The sequence below is a fragment of the Oncorhynchus kisutch genome, linkage group LG21, assembly GCF_002021735.2.
Source record: "Oncorhynchus kisutch isolate 150728-3 linkage group LG21, Okis_V2, whole genome shotgun sequence".
NCBI classification, from domain to species: Eukaryota; Metazoa; Chordata; class Actinopteri; order Salmoniformes; family Salmonidae; genus Oncorhynchus; species Oncorhynchus kisutch.
The window spans coordinates 10,995,491-11,012,891 of record NC_034194.2 but is presented as its reverse complement, the minus strand read 5'-3'; the positions used below and the strand labels follow the sequence as shown (position 1 = coordinate 11,012,891).

General features: G+C 42.6%; 1 protein-coding gene across 6 annotated transcripts in view; it reads left to right on the top strand.

The window, feature by feature from the left end:
- The first annotated feature begins 341 nt into the window (after positions 1 to 341).
- The window catches only part of kidins220b (kinase D-interacting substrate 220b), a 42,744-nt gene continuing 25,684 nt past the window's right edge, over positions 342 to 17,401 (top strand). For 4 of the 6 annotated variants that reach the window (XM_031800072.1, XM_020455292.2, XM_020455291.2 and 1 more), the window contains exons 1-19: positions 366 to 543; positions 4,435 to 4,599; positions 4,892 to 4,990; positions 5,196 to 5,294; positions 7,903 to 8,001; positions 8,657 to 8,758; positions 8,874 to 8,972; positions 9,691 to 9,888; positions 10,004 to 10,102; positions 11,552 to 11,650; positions 11,755 to 11,853; positions 12,026 to 12,203; positions 12,469 to 12,633; positions 14,562 to 14,741; positions 15,097 to 15,262; positions 15,570 to 15,721; positions 16,070 to 16,173; positions 16,301 to 16,486; positions 16,609 to 16,749. In XM_031800072.1, the coding sequence (XP_031655932.1) occupies positions 4,468 to 4,599; positions 4,892 to 4,990; positions 5,196 to 5,294; positions 7,903 to 8,001; positions 8,657 to 8,758; positions 8,874 to 8,972; positions 9,691 to 9,888; positions 10,004 to 10,102; positions 11,552 to 11,650; positions 11,755 to 11,853; positions 12,026 to 12,203; positions 12,469 to 12,633; positions 14,562 to 14,741; positions 15,097 to 15,262; positions 15,570 to 15,721; positions 16,070 to 16,173; positions 16,301 to 16,486; positions 16,609 to 16,749 (2,397 nt within the window). In that variant the 5' untranslated portion in view covers positions 366 to 543; positions 4,435 to 4,467. Of the gene's footprint in view, positions 544 to 4,434; positions 4,600 to 4,891; positions 4,991 to 5,195; positions 5,295 to 7,902; positions 8,002 to 8,656; positions 8,759 to 8,873; positions 8,973 to 9,690; positions 9,889 to 10,003; positions 10,103 to 11,551; positions 11,651 to 11,754; positions 11,854 to 12,025; positions 12,204 to 12,468; positions 12,634 to 14,561; positions 14,742 to 15,096; positions 15,263 to 15,569; positions 15,722 to 16,069; positions 16,174 to 16,300; positions 16,487 to 16,608; positions 16,750 to 17,401 lie in introns of all 6 variants that reach the window. The other 2 variants (XM_020455295.2, XM_020455296.2) reach the window with 2 other exon arrangements.

Here is a 17,401-nt window from a genome sequence, read left to right as displayed (position 1 = left end):
TCTCCTCATAAAATGTTGGACTTTGACCCAACATAAAATAATAAGCATTAATTAGTCAGCCAGGTAAAACGTGTTATTTTCCTCACAACACAACTGCAGCTCCTTCGTAAATTAGGGTCGAGAGTGAATGTGATACCAAACAAGGGAATTTATGAGAGCAATACCCTGAAATGTGTAACACATCCACAACACACACAAAAAGATTTGACATAATATGAAATCTTTCCTAGTCAGTTAATAAAATATGATAATTTTTTGAAGTTGCAGTTTTATCAAATGGCTAATTCAGCTTGTACAGTATCGACTCCGCATCTTTCCAACATTTTCTTCTCAGAGCTCCCATACGTCACAGTTTTGTAGGCGGGGAGGATGAGTTGACGAACAGTGAGGAAACCACTCTTACGTGCTATTTTTCTGGTCCACTAAAATGGCTGTTGTCGAGGATGGGGAATAAATAGCCAGTGAGCCTTTACACGCATATAAATCGAGGATTGAGACGACAACACCGAAGTGTGGAACATTTATAGACGTTTTACTCCAGAGGTATGTGACTGAGAATCGCCATTTCTCACGTACGAACATCAAAATGCGTCCTCCATTGATCGATGCCGTTTAATTGACAGCTCGAGCAGCTCAGAATGTTCTATTGTTTGAGATCTGGCCGTTTAGCAAATGTCATATTCGCTGTCAAACAAATGTTATCAACTAATTACGGTCATTGACATTTATTAAAAATACAGCAATCAATAATGGTCGCAGTCAGGAACGAAAAGCTAGCTATTTATTTTATTTTAGAAGATGTTAGCGCGAGAGCGCGCTAAGCTACCATTCGATAGTTTAGGTAGCTAACGTTAACATTCGATATGGATAAATAGATCGTTTCGAGATACACTCGATCTAAATGTTGTTGGAAATTGAAATTAGCCCCTATTGGTCGAACGAGTCATTTTTGATACATCCTGATGATGATGATGAGTTTAGTAGCCGGATGCATCGTATCAATACAACAAGTGGTGTCGCACATAAACAATGCATAATTTATGTAAATCTCTAATTTCCAAACCTTGCATTATTATTTTAAGTTATTTTGAGGTACTTTCCAAGCTTATGTAATTGCTCTATGATTACTTTGCAGTACTTTTGCTTTCGGGACAGAGAAGCACAAAACATAAATAGATACAGCATACAGAAACACTGCAGTAGGTTAAACGTTAAAGATAGACTAGCCTGGCTGCGTTCACATCTTTTTTCGACTATTTGGTCTTTTGACCAATCACATCAGATCTTTTCACATCAGCTCTTTTTGTGAGCTGAATTGATTAATCAAAAGACCAATACATTTAAAAAATATATCAGAATTGTGCTGCCAGTTTTAAAAGCAGTCATATATTCCTTCTATATTCTCCAGGGGTCTCATTTAGAACACTAATCAATGTCAATTAAAATCTGCGTTTTAAACCATTTCACCTGTATTTTATATTGAAAGTCAAGTGTGTTTGTTTTCCATCATAGAGGGATCAGGGGTATGCAACTGTATTTGTACTTCACATAACATTCAACACATTCAGAAGAAAATAGCTTCATTTTTATCAGATGACAACCTAAGTGCAATGCAATTTGGCTATCGGCCACAACTAAATTTGCTTACAGTGAAAAAGCAAGGTCTTTTTTTATCATAGAAAGAAAATAGGCAGCTACATTTCCTAATGCTTTTAAGTTAATCATCCATTTTACCAGAAACATGTAGGTTAGACTGAGAAAAGGAGTGAGAGAGACGTGCAGCAAGATATTTCTTATACATTTAATAATTTTCTTTGCTTGAAAACACACAATTCTGCTTTTAACCACAACCCCTGATCCTCTGCATACCACAGATACTGTACAATGTCCAATTAGGGCTATAATGTATCGATGTGTGCTGAGAGTCGGGAAGCAAGTTCAGGGAGTGCGTGTTTTAATAAATAAACGCAACATAATACAAGACAAGAAACACTAACAGCACTCAGACATAATACAGAAACAATAACGCCTGGTGACAGGTGTGCGCCATAACGAGCAGCCTTGTGACCTAGAGTCCGGAGAGGGAGCACACGTGACAAATAGGCTATTCGTTGTATACCACAGATAGACAGGAAGGTCTTAACGGTTCAAACCATCCTCACAACTAGGCCTACATCATAGTATTGACATTACCAACTGATGATGTAATAAGGGCTTTATAAAATACATTTGATTGATTGATATTATACTCTCTAGGTCAGTGGTACCACTGGCCTATATTGGGCCTGTTTTCTCCACTGTGCTATGTCCTCTGAGCATGTGCCAGACAGGCTGATTGGTATCTCATTCTCATACATAATTCAATATCAGCAGCCACAGCCAGGGAGAATAGCCTAGTCAATAGGTATTAGCCAGGACCGCTGTATGTGGAGACAAAAGTTACAGAGCGAAACGAGAGTAGACAAAAATAACCCACATAGAGAACAGTAGGCCTGTTATTCCCATAGGTAAGATTGCACGGTTGTAACAGTGTAATAATTGTGCCTTGTCTTCTGTCTGTGTGCGACAGCCGACAGGTTAATGGTATTGGCAGCAATGCAGCACACGGTGATGTGTTTTGATCTTTTGCTGGCTGCCTTGCCTCCATTTTCTATTCTTTGTGGCTGCTTTCAGTTGTTGTGTTACTGTTGCTGCAACAGGCCCTGGGTGTTGTGTGGTGGAATGCTGGAGGGTGTTTGTGTGTGAGAGTGCTGGAGGGCTTGTGCTGTGCTCTCTCTGTGGTGATGGAAGGAATGCTTTCTTTACTGGCTGTCAGCCTGCCAGCACGGCCAGGCTGGTTAATCTAGACATTGTTTCATGTCATACAGAATGAGTTCATTTTTTAGCCTTGATTAAGTGCGCCCTGCCATGCATTTTAAGGTTACATTGTACACTGTAGGCTTGGCTGGCTGAATTGTAAGCTAAATTGTCTGTATTGTGTCGGATAGGTATATAGTTAGTGTAATAAAACTGACCAGTTTTCTGGAGAGAGTACATTATGGATAGCGCTGGCACAATTACTGAATAACCGTGTAACGACGGTTATGGATGAAGACCATCATGAAAAGAAAAGAAACATCATAAGCCTTAAACAATAAAATGCTGACTGCAAAAATTCGCTAATAGACATTTAAAAAAAAAAAGCTAATTGTTGTCAATTTGATATAAGCTGTACTCATCTAGACATGACTGCAGTCAGGAGCAGAGGAGAGGTGACCGCTATTCGAACGGTTATTATGGAGACCACTGTCATTTGGCTGGCCAATTACCATCATCCAGAAATCGATGACCGTCACAGCCCTAATAATGCATGATGATTAATAAACTTGTGTTAATGGTTAGGCCAGGAAGATAAATCACTTAGGCCTGTTGCCTACCTAGCCTAATGTCTTCCCCAAAGAGCCTGTGAATAGGGTAAGTAAGTTGTGAACATGCACTGTTGATTTTCATTTATATATTTTGGGGTTGTAATATTTTCTATGCCATTGGTGTGTTACCCGTGAATTTCTAGTATGACTTAGGCTACTGTATATATTTTTTCTATGCCAAAAACAAATGGATAATAACATTGTAATAACACTTTATATATCCCAGGACTAATAACGGCACATGCTTTGAGAACTAAAAAAAACAAATTTAGACTAGCTACCATTTTGTGTCCCGGTAAAATAGGAAGAAGACTGTATGCATTTCCAAGCAGAGGCTATTCTCTGAGTGAGAAAATACATTAATGGCAGATGATGATAGCAGCCAGGAGAACTTGAATAAGCCAAGCAAACATCTCTTTCAACTCTTCCTGCTGTGACTGCCTGGGTGAAAATCCTGTCACCAAAGTAGTGAGTGAGTGGTCTTGAGTCTCTGAGTGTGATATTGCTTGCATCTGCCAGGAGATAGCTAGGCCTGGGCCAGGTAGCACTGGAGTGAGTCGACCCACTGGCTGCCTGCCAGGATCAGATAACTAGGCTATGTGCTCTGTTATATCTCCATCTCACATGGTCACCACCCACCATAGAATTAGAATGAATAGAATGGAGCTCCCCATGGTTAGCGGTTCCAAGCACATTCTATTAATTATATTTCTATGGTCACTGTTTCACACTGCTTTTTATATAAAATATAGATATAGTCTAGCCTTTTTATAAATGAAAGGTAGCCTATAACAAGTGAGGGAAAAAGCATGTATGTTGCTGTTATTGGTGCTAAGCTATATATTGTGTTTATTACGTTTTTGTTAGCTTCTCATGACTACTATCCTGTCTTTCTCCCACAGAACTAGAATGAGTAGAACGGGGGTTCCCATTGGAGTCAATTATGCCATAATGGGTGGTTTGGCAGCCATTTTGAGTGTACGCATTGAAATGAAGCGGTCTATTTCTATGATCTCTCACCATGCAGGTGCAGTGGGGGTGAGGAGAAGTAGCTGCAGCCATGGACACCACCACCTCCATCAAGATGACCACTCTGGCCATCCAGAACCTCTTCAGCTACGTGGAGGAGGAGAACCTTACAGCACTCAAGGCCCACCTGGACAAGTTCAAGGAGGTGGACGGCAGGAGTGACGTGAGTATCCTCATACTATCTAATAGGCCTACAGGTCTACTAATCTAGCTATAGTTATTATATATAGGCTGTGTTCTAACTGGCACCCTATCACCTTGTAGTGTGCTACTTTTGACCAGAGTTCTATGGGTCCTACTCAAAAGTAGTGCCCTATACACAGAATAGGGTTCCATTTGGGAAACACAGTCTACTAAATTTGGTCTAATGAAGATTGGGTCTATTACTGTATAAAGAGAGATCATTCATTGTGTTAGGTCTTTCTAAATGCTTGCCTTTGCCCCCTCCCTAACAGAATGGGCAGACACCCCTGATGCTGGCTTCAGAGCAGGGCAGTATTGAGATAGTACAGGAGCTCATCAGGAGAGGAGCCAATGTTAACCTGGACGATGTGGTGAGTAGGAGAGCTCAATGGATAAACACACACACACGTTCATTTCAAGGCCGACATGAATACATTCAGTTCAGTATGACAGTCATTGGGAATGTGCCAATCACTGTGAACTTTGCCTGAGGTCTCCATCGTAACGGTAGTCATGGTCATCTCCCTGTTTCCATGGTGACCGGTATGATGTGATGTGGTATTCTCCTTTCCTCAGGACTGCTGGTCTGCTCTGATCTGTGCTGCTAAGGAGGGCCATGTAGATGTGGTGAAGGAGCTGCTAGAAAGCAGTGCTTACATGGAACACAGAGACATGGTGAGACACTCAGTCAGTTCAACAGGCCACAATCAGTAATAACTGTAATGTGTTGGTGATTGTATAAACTTGATTTGTATGCTTGTTCAGTCCACTTCAGTTAGTACTTTCAATAAAAACAGAGTTTTTAGTCTTTTTTTCCATTGAACATGCCAATTTCAGTCTCTCGATGTGCAAAACTGATAGAGACATACCCCAAGCGACTTACAGCTGTAATCGCAGCAAAAGGTGGCGATACAAAGTATTAACTTAAGGGGGCTGAATAATTTTGCACGCCCAATTTTTCAGTTTTTGATTTGTTAAAAAAGTTTGAAATATCCAATAAATGTCGTTCCACTTCATGATTGTGTCCCACTTGTTGTTGATTCTTCACAAAAAATACAGTTTAATATCTTTGTTTGAAGCCTGAAATGTGGCAAAAGGTCGCAAAGTTCATTGCGGGAGGCTATTGGATGTTGTTATAGGCACTATAGTATTGCCAGCCTAATCTCGGGAGTTGATAGGCTTGAAGTCATATACCCTGACTCTGCTTGCACTGAACGCAAGAGAAGTGACACAATTTCCCTAGTTAATATTGCCTGCTAACAGGATTTTTTTTTAACTACAGTTGAAGTTGGAGTCATTAAAACAAATTTTTCAACCCCTCCATACATTTCTTGTCGGTTAGGAAATCTACTTTGTGCATGACACAAGTCATTTTTCCAACAATTGTTAATTCACTGTATCACAATTCCAGTGGGTCAGAAGTTTACATTGACTGTGCCTTTTTACATTGACTGTGCCTTTAAACAGCTTGGAAAATTCCAGAAAATGATGTCATGGCTTTAGAAGCTCCTGATAGGCTAAATAACATAATTTGAATCAATTGGAGGTGTACCCGTGGATGAATTTCAAGGCCGACCTTCAAACTCAGTGCCTCTTTGCTTGACATCATGGGAAAATCAAAAGAAATCAGCCAAGGTCAGCCAAGAATTGTAGACCTCCACAAGTCTGTTTCATCCTTGGGAGCAATTTCCAAACGCCTGAAGGTACCACGTCCATCTGTACAAACAATAGTACACAAGTATAAACACCATGGGACCACGCAGCCGTCATACTGCTCAGGAAGGAGACGCGTTCTGTCTCCTAGAGATGAACGTACTATGGTGCGAAAAGTGCAAATCAATCCCAGAACAATAGCAAAGGACCTTGTGAAGATGCTGGAGGAAAAAGGTACAAAAGTATCTATATATGAAGTGCACCCGACCTATATCGATATAACCTGAAAGGCCATTCAGCAAGGAAGAAGCCACTGCTCCAAAACCGCCATAAAAAGCCAGACTACGGTTTGCAACTGCACGTGGGTACAAAGTTTGTACTTTTTGGAGAAATGTCCTCTGGTCTGATGAAACAAAAATAGAACTGTTTGGCCATAATGACCATCGATATGTTTGGAGGAATAAGGGGGAGGCTTGCAAGCTGAAGAACACCATCCCAACCGTGAAGCACGGCGGTGGCAGCACCATGTTGTGGGGGTGCTTTGCTGCAGGAGGGACTGGTGCACTTCATAAAATAGATGGCATCATGAGCGGGGGAAATTATGTGGATATATTGAAGCAACATCTCAAGTCATCAGTCAGGTTAAAGCTTGGTTGCAAATGGGTCTTCCAAATGGACAATGACCCCAAGCATATTTCCAAAGTTGTGGCAAAATGGCTTAAGGACAACCAGGTCAAGTTATTGGAGTGGCCATCACAAAGCCCTGACCTCAATCCTATAGAACATTTGTGGGCAGAACTGAAAATGTGTGTGCGGGAAAGGAGGCCTACATACCTGACTCGGTTACACCTGCTCTGTCCAAAATTCATGGGCCAAAATTCACCCAACATTTTGTGGGAAGCTTGTGGAAGGCTAGCCAAAACGTTTGACCCAAGTTAAACAATTTAAAGGCAATGCTACCAAATACTAATTGAGTGTATGTAAACTTCTGATCCACTGGGAATGTGATGAATGAAATAACAGCTGAAATAAGTCATTCTCTACTATTATTCTGACATTTCACGTTCTTATGGTTAGGTACATTGGTGCAACGATTGCTTTTTTCGCGAATGCGATTTTGTTAAATCATCACCCGTTTGGTGAAGTAGGCTGTGATTCGATGATAAATTAACAGGCAATCTAATTGATTATGTGCAATGCAGAACCAGCTAGTTAAACTAGTAATATTGTCAACCATGTGTAGTTAACTAGTGATTATGTTAAGATTGATTGTTTTTTATAATATAAGTTTAATGCTAGCTAGCAACTTACCTTGGCTCCTTGCTGCACTCGCGTAACAGGTTGTCAGCCTGCCGTGCAGTCTCCTCGTGGATTGCAGTGTAATCGGCGTCCAAAAATGCTGATTACCGATTGTTTTGAAAACTTGAAATCGGCCCTAATTAATCGGCCATGCTGATTATTCGGTCGACCTCTGTTGTGTACCTTAGCAGCGCTTCCCTACCTTCTTTTTTCTACAAAAACACATAACTATTCAATTATGTTTTGTGTGCAAAGCCCTAAAGGTACTTGTAATGTGTGCAGGAGAATGTTTCTGTACAGCAATTGAGGTTGTGTGTTTGGTGTTCTGTAGGGAGGCTGGACGGCCCTGATGTGGACTGCCTACAAGGGCCGCGTGGAGGTAACCAAGGTTCTCCTTGACAACGGAGCCAACCCCAACACTACTGGACAGGTGAGCAGTCATCATGACCCGTCTCAGACATTTGACATTTTAGTCATTTAGCAGATGATCTTCTCCAGAGCAACCTACTGTTCGTGGTCCCGTTTGGCTCAGTTGGTAGAACATGGCACTTGCAACGCCAGGGTTGTGGGTTTGATTCGCACGGGGGACCTGTATGAAAATGTATGCACTCACTACTGTATAAGTCGCTCTGGATAAGAGCGTCTGCAAAAAATGACTAAAATGTCAAATGCATTCATCTTAAGATAGCTAGGTGAGACAATCACAGTCGTAGTAACTACATTTTCCCTCAATAATGAATATAAAACATACCAAATAACACAACAGAAACCAAAGGCACCAGAGGTGGTGGGGCCCAGGAGGCACGCGTCCATCTTGTTACCCATAACTTCCAACGTATCAGACTCCATTACCCCCATGCTCCTGGAAACAGCCATACCTCTGGACTGCATTCCCTCCTGTGGGCGGCCTTTAATTCATGGCTATTCCCCAAGTATTATACACATATTTATGGGTGAAGAGGGATACACTATTCCCCATGTATTATACATAGGGTAATACATCCAAAAGTAGTGCACTGTGTAGGGAGTAGGGTGCCATTTGGGACTCACCCTAAGTCTCTTTTTCACACTCTCTCTGCCATCAGCAATACAGTGTGTACCCCATCATCTGGGCAGCAGGCAGAGGTCATGCTGAGATCGTCCAGGTCCTGCTGGAAAATGGAGCCAAGGTCAACTGCTCTGACAAGGTGAGACAACAGATTGGGCAGCATGGCTGGGCAATGCCAACCTTTGGGTTAGTGGTGGCCCAGTTTGGCCAGAAATAGTGACCTGTGTGTGTGTGTGTCTCTTTCCCTCTCTCAGTACGGCACTACCCCTCTGATCTGGGCAGCCAGGAAGGGCCATTTTGACTGTGTGATGCACCTGCTGGAGAACGGAGCCGATGTCGACCAGGAGGGGGCGGTATGTCTGCAATCTACAGCAGTGGTCACCAACCTTTTCTGAGTCAAGATCACTTTCTGAGTCAAAATGCATGCTGATCTACCGCTCTGATTTTTTTATTAACATGACTTTAAAAAAAACGTAAGCCTATGCAACATTAACCAATTAAAAACAGTACTGTAGCAATGAGGTTTGTGCAGTAAGCTATAGGCCCAATACAGTATCGCTGCATATTGGCTTTGCTTGAATTTACCTGCCAATGCATTGAGGTTCAGGACATTTAAAAAAATTATATTTCAAAATTTGATGTAGGCTGTGTGATCACACTGGTAATAGATACATTGTTGTATTACTTGTGAGGCACAGCTGAGTGAGCATACATTTAAATAATTTGCTTTTCATTTTACTGGGCTGACGGTGCCTGCATCTGATGGTCAGTCTCAGCGGAGGGAGAGAGCAGCAGACTGAGGGTCTGTCTCTCAACATCCCTCCGGTCTACACCTCTCAGTGTTTTATCATCTGCTTAAAGTCCTAGAGAACGTCTTTGTACATTAAGCGTAGTTACTCTGGATTGATTTACTATCATCGTAATCACACGGCTCTCTCTACTCCTCTCCTCATTCTATCTCTTTCCTGTCCTCCTCTGTCTCTCTTTTCTCCCTTTGTTCTGCCCCCCCTCTCTCTCTCTTTCCACTGTCCCTCATTCCCTCCCTCCCTCTCTCCATCCCACCCCTTGTAGAACTCGATGACAGCTCTGATTGTGGCAGTGAAGGGAGGTTTCACTGAGGTGGTGAAGGAGCTTCTGAAGAGGAACCCTAACGTGAACATGACGGAAAAGGACGGAAACACAGCGCTGATGATCGCTGCCAAGGAGGGCTACACTGAGATAGTACAGGACCTGCTGGACGCTGGCACCTACGTCAACATACCCGACAGAGTGAGCAAAGGAGCACACGCAGACACATATTTTGTATTATAGGTGCTGTATTGAGATGTGGATGTAGTGTGTATGCTGTATGGTGACCTATTGTGTGTGCGTGTGTGTTGTACAGAGTGGAGACACGGTGCTTATCGGGGCAGTGAGAGGAGGCCATGTGGAGATAGTGAGGGCTCTGCTGCACAAATACGCTGATATCGACATCAGAGGACAGGTAATGAGTCTGACACCTAGCTACTTCAGATAAGACATATACCGTGCATCGAAAATTGCGCCCTGTATCCTATATCAGAGGTTCTTCAACTTTTTCAGCCTGGAACCCAAATGAGAAATTCTGTGTTTTTCGGGGACCCAAGCTTATGAAAACATGCAACTATACGTACATATTGGTACATTACATGGCTCTTATGCCTAAAACAAATGCAATGTAGACAGAAACAAATAACAATAAAATACCCATATAAATAGCTATTTTAGTTTATTTTTCCCATTTAAAAACTCTCTTATATATCTGTCTCGGTTGGAACTGTCGCTGTTAAAATACAAGAAAGCATTATCATTCTGAACTGGAATAAACTGATTGATCACATCACACAGATGTATAACAGAACACACACACACACAGGCTGAGTTTCTGATGCAACCCTAAGTAACAGTACAGATGAAAAATGGTCAGGCCTACTGTACATCTTACTGTATAGGTACTGTTACTTAGGGTTGCACTATCAGTATCTAGCTAGCTTGCTTTGGCTAAAGTTGATGTTAGCTAGCTGGCTATTAGCTGTGTACAAGGGAATTGTTTGAAAGAGAAACTCACATCGACTACTGTCAGAGATAATACTCCCTTATTTCTGCTTGTCATCCATCACCTGTTATAAAATGACAACAATGCTTTGCTAACTGACTTACTCTTCCACCCTCCAAGCACTGTTTCCTGAAGTATTCTGCCCTGTTCTGAAAGAACTCCCTGATTTAACTTCATGCTGTGGATGTTTGGTCAGGGTGTGTCATTTAATTTGTTCATTTTGAGAGACTCTTTTTTGAAGCACTTCCCCGCACAAAACACATTGTGGGCGCTCTTCGTTATTTTTCAAAATGTGAGTGAAACCAAGAGAGAGAACTCATCGCTGTGTTTGCGCTTCGTGACGATTGCGCTCAGTCAGAACTTGTGGCTAGCTTGAGTCCATTCAATGGCGAGTGGGAATGACAAGTCAGTGGCTGACATCATCTAGTGCTGAACGACAACGCTGCATCGTGTGGGTCGCAGAGTGATCTTCGAGAAATCTGCCAAAAAAGATCCGTCAAACCACGAAGCATACGCACTCTCCCTCCCACTCGCGCTGCTGCCAAACTGATCAGAGACACAGCTGCTAAGCAGAGAGTGCACTGAACAGATTGCGCAGTTGCACTTGGCCAAATCAATTCCAGTAATTAATAAAATAATTATAAATTTACTCTGACACGTCGCGACCCAAACCCATACTTAAAGAAAGGCTGCCCAAGTACTGTTGACCAGGGCCCATAGGGAATCTGGTCAACAGTATTGCACTATTTAGGGGATGGTATGCCATTTGAGATGGAGACACACAGTACTACATTATAGAAGAAGGTACATACAATTCACCTCAACTGCCTTACAACAATACATTTTGACCTCTTGTAGGATAACAAGACAGCCTTGTACTGGGCCGTGGAGAAAGGCAACGCCACCATGGTGAGAGATATCCTTCAGTGCAACCCCGACACGGAGACCTGCACCAAGGTAAGAGGCAACCATATTTCACTATGTGACAACCCAGACACATACACAGCCACCTACTGTAGTCACTGTTCTCCAAACCATAATCATGTGTTTTTTTGTCTCAGGATTCAGAGAGCCCTCTGATCAAGGCCATTAAGATGAGGAATATTGACATAGTGGAGCTTCTGCTGGACAAAGGAGCCAAGGTGTCAGCTGTGGATAAGGTACAAGATATTTAGCCATTTAACCTTTATTAAACCTAGCTTCCGAACGACCTGTACAATAATCTATTACCATCCATATGTAATGTATAATAAACCATATACATGGCACACAGAATGTCAAAAAGAAACAAGTTATGTAGATATAAGTCTGATCCTACCTGTCTCCCGCTAGAGAGGCGACACCCCTCTCCACATCGCCATACGTGGCCGGAGCCGCAGGCTGGCGGAGCTCCTCCTCCGTAACCCGAAAGATGGCCGCCTGCTGTACCGGCCCAACAAGGCCGGTGAGACGCCCTACAACATCGACTGCAGCCACCAGAAGAGCATCCTCACCCAGATCTTTGGAGCCCGTGAGTATCCTTTGGAGCCCGTGAGTATCCTTTCTCTCCGGAAGCTCGGTCAGTGACTTTCGGCGGTGGAAATCTAGTAGAACACCATAAAGGACGTTACCTGTGTGATGGAGTTGCTAAGACTGGGGAGTCGCATTTTAGCCACTGTTCTCTGACAATATTACCTATATAAATATTGTAGACTTGTAACCAAATAAACGGTAAATAATGTAGATATCGTAGAGCTGTAAGCAACCTCATTCCGTCTGTCTGTGTCCCCTCCAAGGCCACCTGTCCCCTACTGAGTCTGACGGAGACATGCTGGGTTATGACCTGTACAGCAGTGCCCTGGCAGACATCCTCAGTGAGCCCACCATGCAGCCACCCATCTGTGTGGGCTTGTATGCCCAGTGGGGCAGCGGCAAGTCCTTCCTGCTCAAGAAACTGGAAGGTAAGGAACTAAAACAGAATTAAGAGTATAATTATTATTTTTTACCCCCTTTTTCTCCCCAATTTCGTGGTATTCAATTGTTAGTAGTTACTGTCTTGTCTCATTGCTGCAACTCCCGTACGGACTCGGGAGAGGCGAAGGTCGAGAGCCATGCGTCCTTCGAAACAAAACCCTACCGCACTGCTTCTTAACACAGCGCGCATCCAGCCCCGAAGCCAGCCGCACCAATGTGTCGGAGGAAACACCGTACACGTAGCGACCTGGTCAGCGTGCACTGCGCCCGGCCCGCCACTAGGAGTTGCTAGTGCACGATGAGACAAGAATATCCCTGCCGGCCAAACCCTCCCTAACCCGGACGACGCTGGGCCAATTGTGTGCCGCCCCATGGGCTTCCTGGTCGCGGCCAGCTGCGACAGAGCCTGGGCTCGAACCCAGAGTCTCTGGTGGCACCCGGGAGGCCCCTTAAGAGTATTATTTATACCAGGGGTTCTCAAAGTGGGGTCTGTGGCCAGATCTCAAAATATAAATATATGTCTATTTTTTTTTTTACATTTCATTTTTTTGGTGTGTCATTTTGGAGTTACTTTTATTGTAAACAAGAATGGAATATGTTTCTAAATACTTCTACATTAATGTGGATGCTACCATGATAATGGATAATCCTGAATGAATTGTGAATATTGATGAGTGAGAAAGTTAGAGGCATAAATATCATACCTCCAAAAAATGCTAATCTCCCCTGTACTTGTAATGGTGAGAGGTTAGCATGTCTTGGGGGATCATATTTGTGCTTCTGTAACTTTTCGTAATCATGGTAGCATCCACGTTAATATAGAAGTGTTTAGAAACATATTGTATTTTTATTTACAATAAAAGTAACTCCAAAATGACACAATACATTTATTTACCATTCATTTCTATTGGGCTCAAAATAATCTGAAACAACCAAAACAAACAGCAATACCATTCAACAAGTTTGTAGAGTCACAAACTTGATGTAATCATTGCGTGCTAGGAATATTGGACCAAATACTAAACTTTTCACTACTTCAATTCACATATATGTGAATTTGTCCCAATACTTTTAGTCCCCTAAAATAGGATGGACTATGTATAAAAAGTGCTGTAATTTATAATCTGTTCACATAAATATAAAACATTTAATTAAATCTGACAGTCTGCACTTTAACTTCCTAGTCATTGTATCATAAAAAAAGTCATTTGTATCATTTTCATATACTTTTTGTATAATTTCCCAAAAATGTGTCACTGTCCCAATACTTTTAGAGCTCACTGTATCTCTTTCTATAAGGCAGTTTGCTTGCCATTGCTTCACTCACTTCTATAGCGGAGTCTGAGCGTTTATGATACTGCTCAAAATAATGATATGTTAAAGGAGTAGTTCACTATTTTACAACTTGATGTTAGATGGTTCCTCACCCTGAAAGTAATTTATGGGCCAAGAGAAACTGGCAATCCAGGGTGAAAGGTTCTTTAAACAGCCACTACCACCTTAGCCATCACAAGCTAACAATCAATGGAAGTGATGGGGGCATGTGAGCATTTAGAAAATAGATGTCTAAATCACCTGAAATCAACTGCATATTTGGTTTGATGTTACTTAAAGGTGATTTGGCCATAAAAAAATAATAGATGCGCACATCACTTCCATTGATTGTTAGCTTGTGATGGCTAAAGTTAGCTGAAGTTTGTAGTGGCTGTTGGATTAACTTTTCTCCTGGCCAATAGATTACTTTCAGGGTGAGGAACCATCTAACACTAAGTTGTAAAATAGTGAACTACTCCTTTAACAATATGTTATACATGTTAATAATAAGATGGCTGTTAATATTAACAAATTATTTTATTAACTCATTCTCGCCTGATCTTACTCCTCATTCAACCCCTCCTTTTCTTCCCCTCTCCAGATGAGATGAAGACGTTTGCTGGCCAGCAGGTAGAGCCGTTGTTCCAGTTTTCCTGGATGGTGTTGTTCCTGTCCCTGCTGCTGTGTGGTTCTGTAGCTCTGGTCCTGGGCTTCACCGTCGACCCTAAGCTGGCCATTGCCGTCTCCCTGAGCCTGCTGGCCCTGGTCTATGTCTTCTTCGGTGAGACCGTCACTTTGTCCTCCATTTTGTATGTAGTCCAGTAGTATTAAGTTATTTTCAAGTGCCACACTAGAGGGCAGTATTATACCAGTAACAATAATGTAGTGACCTCTGGTAACAACGCAGTTAGCGATATCAAGGAGATTCGAAAAAGGATTCATACTTTTTACTGGACTTAATGCTTGAATAAACAGTATATTAACACACAGCCTATGCACTATACTGACTGGCTTTTCCAAACCCCTTTAATGACACAGGAACAGTTTTTTAAAACTCGGGCTGTCTTCATTTGGCCTGTAGTGATGGTGGCTGTTAATGATCCAGTTAGGAGATAACTGTTTCCCTCGCTCTGTAGTGGTGGTGTACTTCGGCAGTCGTCGTGAGGGGGAGAACTGGAACTGGGCATGGGTGATCAGTACCCGTCTGGCACGACACATTGGCTACCTGGAGCTGCTGCTCAAACTGATGTTCGTCAACCCCCCTGACCTGCCCGAACAGACCACCCGCGCACTTCCCGTCAGGTATAACACACACAGGCCACCTGTGCTCTGCCCATCTGGTACACACACCCCTCCTCACCCACCCAAAATCACTATCAAATCCCTCTTAGCAAAGCCAGAAATCTAAACTTCAATCACATGCCGTATTTATCACATCAGTCCTGGATGTAATCACTTCATTATATGCCTTGATTTGTCAATTATTTCCATATTATGTATGTAGCTCTCATGGAGACTTTATGAATTCCATATAAAGTCGTTCTAAGTTTGTGTGTGACCAATGATTTAATATGTCCACTCCTCTCCCTCTACTGTTGTATCCCTGCAGGTTCCTGTTCACGGACTACAACCGTCTGTCCAGTGTGGGAGGAGAGACCAGCCTGGCAGAGATGATAGCCACCCTGTCTGATGCCTGTGAGAGGGAGTTTGGCTTCATGGCCAGCCGCCTTTTCAGGGTCTTCAAGACGGAGGAATCACATGGTAAGGACCAGAGGAGGACAGACTAGTCAATTCAGTTTACTTTATTGAATCCCCTTGGGCAAATGTGTTCTACTGTTGGCACTACTTTGAGTCACTATCAGTCACTACATTCGTTAATACACAGTTTTCAGTAGGAACTAACAACAAAGGCTTGCAAACGTCCAACAGACAATACGAATGAATGTTCTTATTAAACAAGCTTAGTTAGTAGCCTACTTCCTGTTTCAAAATATTTGTATGCCCACTGAATACTTTATACCTATTGTTTTCTATGCTTTCATGATAAATTGATCATAGGCAGCAAAAATACGCATTTCTGTTCTGATTGTCATTCAAAATGTATTATAGGGAAGAAGAAGTGGAAGAAGACATGCTGCGTTCCCTCCTTCGTCATCTTCGTCTTCATCCTGGGCTGCCTGATCACCGGCATGGCCCTCCTCGCCATCTTCAAGGTTGAACTTTATTAGTCTAGCTTATTGACCTTTTAGCATTATTGCAGGTTCTGAAATCGATGTGATTAAAAAGTCTGAATTTCTTCACCAATGTTGAATGAATAAGACAATTTCAAAATGCATAAAGGTGGACGTTGCCAACCAGACAGTGAACGCCGTGCTGATCTCCATGGCCAGCGTGGTGGGCCTGGCGCTGGTGCTCAACTGCCGGACCTGGTGGCAGGTGGCCGACTCGGTGCTAAACTCTCAGAGGAAGAGGCTGCACAGTGCCGCCAACAAGATGCACAAGCTCAAGAGCGAGGGCTTCATGAAGGTAGGGTGCACTGCAAACAGCCACACATGCATCCACACGCAAAAACAAACATGCACACATACCTGCTACCTGTCTCTACATATCTTTATCTCTCACTGTACCTCTCTCTCCTCCATCCTCAGGTGTTGAAGAATGAGGTGGAGCTGATGGCGAGGATGGCTAAGACCATCGATGGCTTCACTCAGAACCAGACGCGTCTGGCTGTCATCATAGACGGCCTGGACTCCTGTGAACAGGACAAAGTACTGCAGATGCTGGATACGGTAAGACACACACACACATAGTCACAGGGTGATAGGGTATAGCGTATCACTCTGAGCACTAACTTTTTTGAACATCTCACCCGTGTGCAAACTTTTGAGTTTTTTCCGAAAACAATATGTCCCAAGAGAGCAAACAACACATCAGTCATAAATATTCCAGAAGCTGTCAGTAATACAATTGTCTTTAATCTGATCAATTTATTAGAGGAGCAAGGCCATCTGAACTCGCTGCTTCTTGTTTACTAATGAAATCTTTGATCTGGGGAAATAATGGGTCTTCTATGTAAGATGTCTTTGTAACGGAATAACCAACATCACTCATATGTTTAGAGTAATTCATCTAGACATTTGATAGCGGTCACAAAATGTCATATTTCAATGTCTTTTGTTCATTGGGCTAATGGAGTTATTAGCCGACTGAGCTGTAGCGGAAATAGTGAAATAGAATAGAATAGAAACAACTTACACTGCATGGCAAAAGTATGTGGACACCTCTTCAAATTAGTGGATTCATGAACTGGGTTTCCATGTCCGAGCAGCTACACACAAGCCTAAGAACACCATGCGCAAAGCCAAGCGTCGTTTGGAGTGGTGTAAAGCTTGCCGACATTGGACTCTGGAGTGGAAACGCTTCACCATCTGGCAGTCTGAA